We start from the raw sequence: 12,187 nt of genomic DNA, 5'->3' as shown, positions 1-12,187 counted from the left end.
AAAGCAGCAGTAGCTTATGTGGGCCAGAACACCTTTGCAGAAGCTGTGTGAGAGCACATTCAGTGTTGCACAGAGCAGGGTGCCCAGCCTTTCTGTACGGGTATCATAGAGTGAGCATCACTGCCTCTCGCCACATGCTGCATCCCCACCTCCTCTGCTTCACTCACGGACCTGTTGGATATACAGCACACTTTATGCTCATTTTCCCAGCTGCAGTCTCCTTCCTGCTTCTCTTCAGGAGCACTTGTAAAAAGAGTGACTCTGACAAGGCTTGTGGTCCTAAGCTGCTTGACTCGGTCTTCCCTGGGGGTTTGTCTTACCCAGGAGCAGGCAGTGGGCTGCGTGAATTCTTCTGGCAGTTCCCAGCCTCTCCTTTCTTTGGCTCTCCTCCTGTGGTGTTGGATGCTCTCCTGCACGTGACAGGAGTAGGAACCTTGAGGACTGCAGGAAAAGTGTCAGCCAGGTGAGGCCACTGCTAGAGCCATTGATCTGGTTTGCAACCTGCTCCACATCTTGGTCAGAAAACCCTCCTAGGCTTTGGCAACAAACTCTGGTTGGGGTGGATGGGCTGCCTGGTCTGCACTGAGACCCATGGGCAGAGGGGAAACTGCCCTGCTGTGCTCCGCAGTGAGAATTGTCCGTCAGTGCAGGCACAGGAAGGGGACTGTGAGACTGCACCATCACCTCTGAGCCTCACAGCCCCTCTTTTAGTCTTTATCTTACCCTCCACCTTAGGGCATGTTTGTGTTTAGGCTCCTGCCCTGTGAACCCCTTCTCTTCCCTAATGAGTAAAGCTCACGGCATGCAAAGGCACTGTTCAGGATTGGGGTCCCTGCTGTGCTGCCAGGATAAAACCAGGTTGGGGAATGGATTCAATACCTGGAACCATGGCAAGGGCATGGCATGTGCATGGCTTTTCTGTGGAGTTACTTTGTGTTTGTTTCGGTTATTCCATATTCCCAGGCTCTATTTGGTCTTTGACAGGCAGCCTCTGCATTAAGCTGCTTTGAGGCTGGAGACCAGAAAGACAAGGCAGGGTCGGGGCGGCACATTCTGGGTTGCTGTTCTGCAAGGTCCAGACCAGCAGTGCCACTGTTCTGGGGTCAAGAAGCAATCAGTTAGGGTGGCTGGGGTGGAGGTGATCTGCTCAGATCACTCCAGCTCATTGTGGCTGCTCAGTTCTTCACAGTAGACCAGCTTTGGGCTGCTCTCTTGGGTCTAGGTTGATTTTAGCACACCAGTTCCTTTTCATCAGGACAGCAATGTCTTAGCCATGCCTTTGAGAGGACTGTGTGGTCATGGACAGGATATTCACATCTAACTTCTGAGTTAGATTGATGATTGGGTTATCCCTTGTGTCCTGAATTTTTGCACGCTGTTTGAAACTGCAAGCAGAGAGAGCCTGAATTGAGGATTATTGCCCAGAGGCAGTACTGGTGTCCTATTTTTGATCAGAACTGGCAGTCTGTTGCCTTCTACTCAGTCCCCAGGTGCCTTTGCAGAAGGGTGTGTGCATGTGCATGACAGGGATGCATCTGTTGAGATGCAGGAAGGAACTGGAGGCAGATGACAGCTAGATGGGCCTGTGGCTAGGAGTCTTGAAGCAGCACTGGGCAGCAGCACTTTCCCTCTTTGCTATGGGTCACTGCATCCTCTGCACATTGGTCCTTAGCAGATACAGACTAGAGCATAATCCTCCTGTTTGGGGCTCTCGGGGCTCCCTTTGTGATGGCGCCTGCCTAAGGATACCTGGTTACGGTCCACAGCCTCCTTTGGGCAGGTTCTCATGCCACCTCCGTGTCCGTGACAAACAGCATACCTTTAGAGGCAGTCGAGCCACCCCACTCCGACAGCTGAGGATCTGCTCAGTAGGGTTTCTAGAGCTGGAGGTAAAGTCTGTGCATGCCCACAGCACAGGAGAAGATGAGAGCTCCTCTCACAATGGGTCCCATCTGCAATAACCTTTCCTCTCCATCCTGCCTGCTCCCTTTTCAGGTAGAGATGAGAGCGATGCTCCCTCCCTGGAGCCCAGGTCTGGCTGCAGCTGGAGCCTTACCCAATACCAAGGGTGTGGTAGAGGCTGAGGAGTCTGTGAAGGCAGAGCCGTTCAGGGTCAGTGCAGGGCAAGCACATAAGACACAGACCTTCCGAAAGGTGATGTCAAACACAGCTGAAGTGAGGGTGCTGCTCTTTGCTGCTGCTCCACTGTATCTTGCTTTGTGCACCCCTTCCTGATATACATAGGTGCAAACCCCTGGCCCAGAAGAGCATTCTTAGCAGAACAGGGTAGCCAAAAAGTCTTGTTTCCACACGCACGTAGTTTTGTACTTGTAATATCCAGTGATAACATTCACCGCCCTGAGAAAAATGGGTGAAGGAGGATCTGGCCAGCTCCTGGCTCTCTGTCCCCTCAGAAGTCTCCTGGATGGCACAATGGCCGGGAGCTGCTCTGCCCCAGGCCCAGCTGCAGCTGAGCCCTGTGTCCTGCAGACCCGTGGTGGGAACACGGAGCCGTCAGGGCAGGGATCCACTGGGCACTGCGTCACAGCTCTGTCCCGTGGGAAGTGCACGCAAGCCTGGCACCAGCAGCGCCAGTGTCCGAGCACCAGCGCACTGCCGTGCGGTCATTCCACCCTCAGGGCTGCCATCGGACCCCTCCTTTGCCACAGAGCTGTGGCACTTAACACATTCTCCCTCGTGTTCCTCTTCTCCTGTCCCCCTCCCACCACACACTTCACTGAGATTTCTGAATGAAAACCGGGAATCGCCCAGGCATCCAGCTCCCAGCGCTCCGGGTCTCCAGGCGGCGAGCATGCCTGGTGCCCTGGCTTAAGTATGAGTAATGATAAATAAGTAAATCAGGCAGTGGGCTGTGCTATTCCCTAATGAGCCTGTTTGTCCCAAGCACAGTGCAAAAAACCCTCTTCTCCTTGGCGATAACCTTTCTGCATATTAACATTATGCATGTATTCATGTGACTTCCTCTGCCTCACCGCCACCTCTTCAACTCATTTAAATAAAAATAATTTATGTGGACATTCCTTCAGTCAGGATTCCCCCCCCCAATAATATTTCGTTGATGCCGTGCACCCAAATGGGGTCGTTATGCTTTCGCATATCATTAGGGCTTTATAAAGAACAACAGCGACATCTGCATGTGCCGCAGCGCTACAGAGATGGGGGGAAAAATACGGAAAACAAACCCCAAATGAGCTCCAAGCTCATCTGGCTCTGTCTTTCCTCAGTGCCTTCGCCACCACCATGGACACCAGTAATTGTACAGTGTAATCACATCACGGCTCATCTGAATATTCATAACCAAGACAAAGACTTGGAGGAGAAGAAAAGTGGGGGAGGGAAAGGAGGAGAATTTAAATATAAAACAGCATTTCATTCTGAAGCAAAGTTCCGCATTCAGCTCAAGAGATCATCTTGATACCGATATTGTCTGTCTGTCTGCCATACGAACGCGGTGGGCAGTGGTAGCATCGCACACGTAGCCCCCTCCATGGAGAAAGAAAATAAAGCACAACAACAAACAGCGACAGAACTGCCCCCAGCGAAAGTGATATTTGAAGAGTCGCCAACGGTGGCTAACCAGCTGCTGTTTTTCCAGGAAAGAAACAGTCTATTGAGGGAGCTTTATAAAGACCCCAATTAATATGTTGTGCATGTATAAGATCTACAAAGAGCCCACTGTGTTCCTCCCCCCGCAACCACCACCTTCTCTTCCTGATCAGTGCCAGTGGAGAAGGATCTGAGCTACCAAATAATTGATTAATCACTTCAGCGGTGACAACACCCCTCTCCAAAATAAAGAGAAGAAAAACAAACACAAAAAGAGGCAACTGTTCGCTAATTAGTGTGTAAATTACCGCTGGTTCCATCCTTCTTTGTACCTTTAAAAAGGAAAAGAAAAGAAAAGAGAAAGAGTAGAGAAATATAATCCCCATCTTAATGTATATGTTGTCTTCATTTCTTTTGTATTACTCTGATATCCTTTACTAGTATTAACCCAGAAGTGTGGTGTTTGTCGAAGCTGTGGCTGGCTCTGCCAGTTCGTTCCCCAAAGAGCTCCTGTTTCCATTCCACTGGAGCTTATATTCCTTTAAATGTCTAGCGCAGCATCATTTCCCCCTTTCTAATACATCACTCTGCTGGAATTAGAAGAATCCAAGGTTATATCCAACTTCAAAGGTTTCCAAGTCACCATGATTTTAGTAAAAGTAGAAGACAGATCATGGAACAAGTCCCTGGCTTTTGAAGATAGGCATCATAGGGACCTTCCTTCCTCTGTCTCTTTCTCGCTCTCCCTCTCTCTCCCCCCAACTTTGTACCTCTCCAGCTCTGAATGTCCCGCGCTAGCGCGGTTTAATGATATGCAAATGAAATATGCATAAAACCATTCTACTGTATGATGATTAAACACTGGAGACATTAACCGCCGACGCTTCACTGTTTGACTATAATAATCTTTCCCGAGCATCCACTTTGATTGCGGAGTTATGGAAACCCATAGCAGTTGGCAGAGAGAGAGTAAGAGAGAGAGAGAAGGAAGGAGAGATGCAGGGACGCATCACCCATCTCTGCATTTATCCCACTCCAGGAGACGTTTCCCCCCCTTTGTACTGCGTTCCTACTGCTGTCTTTTGTAATCCATCCATGCGGTCGCACCAGGGCGATTAACGGGAAAAAAACCTCTTTTCTCTTAATGTTTCAAAGCTCATTAGCCAAACGATTATTCCTCATTAACAGCGAAAGCTCATTCATTAAAAGAAAAAATATGCCCAAAAGATGCCAGCGCTGTTAATCCCGAGCCCTGTAGCTGGGCTGTAAATCCCATGCTAGTATTTTCCATGCAGAAGGGAAGCGCGCCAATCCACAAAAAAAACCCAAGCAAAAAGAAAACATTTTGTGTGTTTTGTAAAATCCGCAAGAGAGGCAATTAATATTCCCGTTGTATGACTTTATTTTTTGTCTCTCCCTTTTGTTTCCAGTGCCCTTCCCTGGCTCAGCGCCCGGTGCCAACAGAACACCTTGCAGGATCCTCAGCAGCGCAGACAACGTAAGTAGCCAGCTGTCCCTTGACGCCCTCTTCCAAAAGCCCCAAGCCCTCCGGACCCTGCAGAGCGCCTGTGCCGCTCTTTCCCTTGCTCACCCCTCCGGAGTGCCACCTGGGTTTCACAAGTAGCACCTTCCAAATCTCTCTGTCTTCAAGTTTGTGCATGTCTGTGTGGCATCCCTCCTCCTCCTTCACTCCCATAGTGGATCTTGTAAAGGGCTTCAGATCGGCCCCATTCATCTCCCTGGTGATAGCAGTGAATGTAGATAAATCTCTGACTGCCTGCTTGCTGCTGGAGTATGATTTTTATTTTGTCTTCCGTGTATACCTAGGTCAAAAAAGTGGGATGTATACTGACGTTGGGTGAGTGTGTGTGTGTCTGTGTCTGTGTCTTTCTCACTCTGTGTCTTTCTCCCTCACCCAAGCACACAAACATACATCTCCCTGCATGTGCGTGTATGTGTATTACATGCGTGCACACAAATATATATCCATACACAGACGTATGTGTGTATACACAGAGGTATGCACACATCTCCGTCATACACACCCCCACACTCACACATCTAATCTGCAATTATCTGAGGCATTGTGTGCATATGTGTATGTGTGTCCATACGCACACTGTTCTGTGTGCGTATGTGCATACACAGGCATCTCTCGCTACACCGATAAACATTCCCTCTCCTCCCAGCAGAGGCTGTATGCAGCTGTGATCCTGCCCTATAAGAACGGTATTCCTTCCTTCCTTCCTTCGGCGTGCTATTCGGAGACCTTCATGCTCCCTTCTCGGAGTCTCTCCCAAGCTGCAGAATTGGCATCTTTCCCTGAGGTTGTCCGAATGGCAAATGGCATCGTCTGTAGCTTGCATTCTTGCAGCTTCTTATGGCATTTCTCTCTCGATGTCGGCTACTCCCTTTTGTTTGTTGTTGACCGGGCTGGGTGTGGTTGGGTTTTTTTTTTGGAGTTAATTGTAAACGAACCTGAATGGCAAACACGCCAACAGCTTGCGGAAAAAAAAAAAAAGAAAAAAAAAAAAAAGAAAGCCCCACACAAACGCCTTCTGCTGCGACAGATGCCCATGTTGCCCCTGGCATGGAGAATGGGCACAAGGGGTTTGTTGTTGAGGTTTTTTCTGTTGCTGTTTTTATTGTTCGCATTTCCCTTTTCCCTTTATTTTTAAAGACTCCAAGATGCCGGCCTCGGCTTGGAACGGAGCGGTGTCATGGCGGAGACGACGGCCTTTGTCTCACAGGGTGTGAAAGCATCCGTTGTGCTGGCTCCACTGCGGCAGAATGACGTTTAAAGGGGGGAAAAAGTGCTGAAAGTCCGAGTTGTGCGGCGCTGGTGGGGGAGCCCCCAGCCCCGCAGCGGTGTGCGTCCGAGGAAGGGCTTGCAGCGGAGGAGCCTAGTCTGTAATCCTGGCACTCGCGCCTCCGGTCGCTGCCTGCCGTTTGCTCCTGGGGGTCTGGATAATCTCCCTTGGCTTTACCGCACTGTCTGGCCCGCGCACAGGGCCCCCGTAACATATACCCGCTGCCGCGATCGCAGGGAGCTGTGGCGTTGCCACTGAATGGATGGCACTGTGCCAACTCCGCTGCCATCCGCCCTTGCAGCTCTTTTCCTCCCTCCTCCCTCCCGCTCTCCCCTCCTCCTCCTCCTCCCGTCGACTTGATGTTAATTAACACACGGGTTAATTGATTTTAAAAGCTGAAGAATTACAGTTAACTTTTCCCACAGGGTACGGACGCCAGCCGCTTGGCACGGTTCTGCCGCTCGCGCTGGTGCAGGGGGGCAGGGAAGAGCCTGCAGCAAAACCAGCGTCTGCGGAGGGATGGACGGACAGTCGTCCGCCTGTTGGAGTGCGGCTGGGGGTGGCTGACACGCTCCTGCCTCGTCCTCCCGACATGTCACTGCTATATTTTGTTATAAACAATCAAAGCAACCCCTCCCCTCGCCTCTCCCACCCACCCTCCTTTCAGAAAGGCGAGCTCTGTCGAAGTTTAAGCAGGGAAGCCGTCCCCCCCAAAGGCTTATCACCGCACATAAATGACCAGCCTCTGTGGGGTCTCGCACCGCAGGGCTCCCTAGCCTGAGCACCCTGCAACTGCTGAGGTGGGGCATCGGAGGACCGCTGTCTGTTATAGGCTCGTCCGGTCTTCCAGGGCTCCTTTTCGTTTCCTTAATTGGCTCAGATACGTCGCTTGGGGTGAAGCCTCTCAACCAGGGGAAAGTTAGTTCGTTGTAATTACGAGAGAAATAAACCATGTGAGGTCTTTGTTTTTTTGCTTTCGCTCTCCCTCGCCCCAATCTCTGCCGCAAGTGAGGGTGAGTGACGGTGTGGCTGGGAGGAGACGCAGCAATGCTGGGAACTTGCTGCTTTCACCTTCTCGTGCTTTCATTTTATTTCATTTTGTTTTTTAAAAGCATGAAGCAAGTGAAGCGACGAGAGGAATCCATTATGTAAATCAGGTCACATTTGCATAATGTCTCATGACTGGAATATGCAAATGAGTTGTATAATTTATGAGTGCCAGTGTCTGTCTAAAAGTGTTTCCCAGAATTTATAAAAAGTGAGACGCAGGGAGGGCAGCTGGGCTGGCTGCCCTGCCAGGAGGGCTCTGTGCTTTCTTTTCAAAGTCTTCCTTGAGATCAGCAGCTCAAATGCTCATTAATAAGAAACAAGCCCCCCTTTCCACCCTGTCCCCCTCGTTTTATTTTCCATTTCTCCCTCTGCCAAGCCCCCACCTGCTCCCTTCGAACTTCTCCAGGAGGCGTTCAGCTGGTGCAGGGGAGCCAGGACTGCGATGGCCAGGCAGTCCCGTGCGGGCTGGCTCAGCCTGGGTCTCACTCTGGATGTCTCTGGGGCTCTTACTAGCAGGAGACACCCTGCCTTTCAGGCAAGCGAGCTCCGTGGGCACCGAGTGCATCAGGGAGCTGCATTGAGACGCTTGCCTCCGACAGGCATGGTGGGATTACTGCTTATTTGCAATGCGGCACGTCTAACTTCTGCTCTGAGTCAGAGACCCGTGCCTGACCTTGGGAAGAGCTGCAAGGTCAGTGCAGGGGTGGCAGTGCCAGTGGAGATCCTGCTCAGAGCCGGCAGTGTTCAGCTTCAGCACTGAAAAGGTCTCTGGAGTATCTGGAAATGCAGGACAGGTATCAAGACTCTTTTTTCTTTTTCTTTTTTTTCCTCTTCTCTGCATGTTTGGAGATCTTGGGAGCATCGGGAGAATGCAGGTAGGCTATTTCACACGGGGACGCCACTGCTCTGAGCTGTCTGCACAGGGACAGGGTAAATAATAACAGGCACCGGCACGTGGAAAGCCACGATGTGGCTGTGTCTGTGGCATGGCTCTGGTGCGTAGATCACAGCCTGCCCGCTCCGGGCAGTGTCCAGCGAGGAGCAGCAGGGTGGGTGAGCCCAGGGCTCGGGGCTGCTCAGCGTCAGCCTTCCTCAGCTCTGGGAGGTTCCTGAAAGGGCTTTTGGGCAAGAAAGTGTGATTTGCTTTTCTTGAGAATCTGCATTTCAATTGTAAAAACCGTATGCGTTTATCTCTCTGGTTTCAAAACAAGTTTTTTGGTGTTAGTTACCATCTAAACTGACGAATCTCTCACTTTCAATCCATTTCAAAATAATGTGAGTCTTTGTACAGTCTGTTTAGTAGATGCAGGTCTTGACTCTGGCAGCATATGTCATACCGAACGTCTCCAGTACAAATGTAGTGAATTCATAAATTGTGCTTTTACCTGTGACTGTAGGATTTCTGGTGTGGGAATATAAAAGGACGCTCTGCAGTAGGTATAAGGAAGGCAAACCTGGCATGTCTTCTGTCTTGACAAGCGAGAGGCAGCAGCACATCCAGACTCCAAAGCATCTTTTGCCTATGACTGCTCACCTTTGGTGCCTCCCTCCTGCACTGAGGGGTGACTGTCCCCAGTGCTGGTCCTCAGTGGTGCAGTTAGCAGAGAAGTAACTGAGTCTGACCTGGAGCCTGTGCAGGATCAGGGCCACTGGGAATAACTGGTGTGTCTGCTGAGGGCAGCGGGAGGCAGGGTGTTTTGTGGCGAGTGGCGGAGCTGTGGCAGCAGGGAGGGCCAAGGGCCGTGGGAGGGAGCGGTATGCTAGCCCTGGGGAACGTCCCACAGCCTGGGGACCGGTGGCCCTGCAAACACCAGGAGTCAGGGCCGTTTTTAACCTTGAGGTAAACCGCCCTGCTTCACTCATCACAAAAGCTCCTGTGCGCTGGAAAGGAGAGGAGGACATCTGTTTACTTGTTAGGGTGTTTGGTGTAGTGTCGGCAGATCTTGCACCGGGACCTGAGTTGGTTCTCCGGACAGTATCTGTGATGGGCAGCCTTTCAGGGCTGGCCAGCACCAAGGCCTGGGGTCGAAAGGTGGGAGGAGGACCTCCGGCTGTGCAGCAATTTGCAGGCATTGGAAGGAATTCAGTCTCCGTTTGGGGAGAACCCACAGCTCTGTCTGGAGCTCACCCCTCCATGCTCTGGTCTGCACAGGGTGCTGGTCCCAGTGCCCCGTCCCTGCCGCTGCTTCTAACCCACGTGGCACAAGGAGAATATCAACAAATGTGGGGACAGAAGCAGCGGCACGGCTCTCTTCTTCTCAGGGCACAGTGCACAGTTCAGGTTCCTCTGCTACCTCACCTTGTCTCTCCAAGGCACAGGGCTCCCCGGGAGCCCTGGCATGCCACCCTCGGCTGCCCTGATGTCTCCAGGGAGAGCTGCCTGCTGGGGCACTCCATCCCTTCCAGTGGCCAGGGCCTTCTAGCTATGTGTCGCTTTTTGGTGTTTCTATAAAACCACCGAAGCTCATGAACGGTCCCTTGTGCTCTTTGATGCTGCACGGAGGACTGCTAAATGTCCTGAGCTTTGGATTTGGGGGCGAAACAGCTTCTTTGGGGTGGGAGAATGAAAGCTTATCCAGCACAGGGACTGAAACTTCCATATCTACCAGACAAGATTTTCTGGTCTTTGTAGGTCAAGTAACAAGGGACAGTAGCATGGGGAATCCCTCACACAGTATCACTCATTTATTGTCTGTGTTTCTATTGAGGTGGTTTTTTGCCAGCTGAACAGAGTGCACCTGGCAAAACCCTTGTTGCTTTCTTCCAGCATCCTCCCATGCTTGGCCTCTGTGGCTCCCCACCTGCAGTGTTGGAAGGGTTCTCTGCAGCTCCCTCCTTCAGACTTCGCGGGGCCTTTGTCTGCAGTTCTTGCTTTCTAGACCTCAATGGAGGTAAGCCATTTGAAACACTAATCCAGCAGACTTGTAAGCTGAGGCTTCTCTGCACGTGGGGGCCTCCCCAACAGAGCATGGTTTAGCCACGTGCCTAGTAACATTACCTGTTGTAATTTCCACCAAGAAGAGTTCCCACATCCAATGTAGAGTCCTTGTTTTAAAGAATCACATCACCTCTTCCACCTTGCATTCCTTGAGTACCATTGCTGGTTTAAGCAATGGGATACAGTAATAGGTGAGCACTGGGACCTCCAGTTCCCTCCTCACCTCTCCTGGTAAGGCATGGAACATCAGGCAATGCTAGCCTGGGTTGGATATACACTCCTGATTTTCCATGCCTACTGGTGTTGAGCTCCGTGACTGTGAGGTGTTGATGCCAATGTAGTGACCCACATTCTGAGCTGCCAGCTTTGTCCCACCCTTTCTCAGTTTTGCAGAAGAAGGGCAAGGTGCAGGCAGAGGTCTGAGCACTGCTTTCTGAACAGGTCTGTGAAGGCACCAGTCTGCCAGCAACAGGCATCAGCCATCAGCGTTGGGTTACCAGCCTTGGCACACCTGATGGATGTGCCTGACATTAAGAACAGCTTGTCTGCATGGAGCTTATTGCCTGATGGTTGTAGATAACAACAGTTGTAAGCAAAGTGTTTAAAATCTTTAAATCTTTAACAAATCTCTCATTAATCCCAGCTAAGTAGATTAAAGCTGACTGCAGGCTTTAAAAAGAAGCAAGCTGATCAGTTGTAGGACAGAGAAAATATATACAATGAAAAACAGTCAGACAGATAGGCTGTAATGTGCAGTTCCTTTGTTCCTGGTCTAGATAAAACTAGGATGGCAGTCAGACCGCTGGACTTGGGTTCAAATGGAGTCAAAGATTCAATGAGATGAGACTGTACAGCATGATTCTGTATAGCATGATTCAAAAATACCAAAAATGCTACAGGCAGATATTGTCTATGCACTGCAGACTCAGGAAACGAAACAGTTCTGTATGAATGGCATCTTCAGAAAAACAAGACAGGATGCTGAAGTCCTAGATGAAAATCAGGTTCCTTCTCAAAGTTCAGCCTGATGTTAAGGTCATGAACATCAGAAGGTCCTGTTCATGGCCTCTGGTACTCTCCCTACAGTGGTCACTGGAACTGATCTCTATTTGTAGACATAACTCTGATTGGCAATGAAATGGTTAAATATCTTAGCACAATGAAATTCAGCCAGATACTTACATTTTGCTTCAGTGACTGAAGGAGTGGATTTTATAGGATTAGACTCTTGGCTGGAGTGATTTGAGGTTTCTCTTCCTTAGAACCATGTGTTCCTTTTCTAAACATGTATTCCACGGTGTAAAGTATATAAACATTGTTAGCTGTAGATGTTGCAGGTACAGGTGAAAGCTCTTCAGCAAATGCCAGGCAGGCATATCTTTGTAACCCATTCCTGTTGTAATTCAGTGACTTGCTCTCAGCTGGTGCTCTCCCCTCTGCTCACCCATCTGCCCATCCTATTTGCCTGCTCATACAGTTGTCCATGGCTCCTGCTCACCCAGGGCCATATACTGTCTGTCACTCTTTCTCGTGTTTTGTCTGTCCTGGTCCCTTATTTCAGTGGTGCCCACTTTCTTTGCCAGTTCAGTGATTCTGTTTTCTGTCTTCGCCTTTGACTCTTGTCACAGCGCTGTGCCCAGACCAACAAGGACTAGGACTTTCTGCTCCAGCACCTATATATGTGTGTTTCAAAGGCAGCACCATGATGACCGGTGCTAAAAATTGCAGCAGTACCTACTGCTGCCATGGTCATATGTCTGAATGGAAACACTGATAGTTCCTGAAGATTCAGGGTGACAATCAGTCAATGGCAGGTTTTCTG

General features: G+C 50.3%; 1 protein-coding gene across 4 annotated transcripts in view; it reads left to right on the top strand.

The window, feature by feature from the left end:
- LOC115346149 overlaps positions 1–12,187 on the top strand; it is a 111,535-nt gene that overhangs the window by 60,306 nt on the left and 39,042 nt on the right. The window contains exons 2-4 of one of the 4 annotated variants that reach the window (XR_003925031.2): positions 4,998–5,065; positions 6,248–8,302; positions 10,195–10,318. Coding sequence is in view for 1 of the 4 variants with exons in the window: in XM_030025867.2 (XP_029881727.1) it covers positions 7,870–8,118; positions 10,195–10,318 (373 nt within the window). In the remaining 3 variants the exon portion in view is untranslated. Of the gene's footprint in view, positions 1–4,997; positions 5,066–6,247; positions 8,303–8,824; positions 9,121–10,194; positions 10,319–12,187 lie in introns of those variants that run through there. The other 3 variants (XR_003925033.2, XM_030025867.2, XR_003925032.2) reach the window with 3 other exon arrangements.

This window comes from Aquila chrysaetos, chromosome 9 (assembly GCF_900496995.4).
Source record: "Aquila chrysaetos chrysaetos chromosome 9, bAquChr1.4, whole genome shotgun sequence".
Lineage (NCBI taxonomy): Eukaryota > Metazoa > Chordata > Aves > Accipitriformes > Accipitridae > Aquila > Aquila chrysaetos.
Note: the sequence above shows the minus strand (reverse complement) of the source record. Positions and strands in the feature narration are given on the sequence as shown.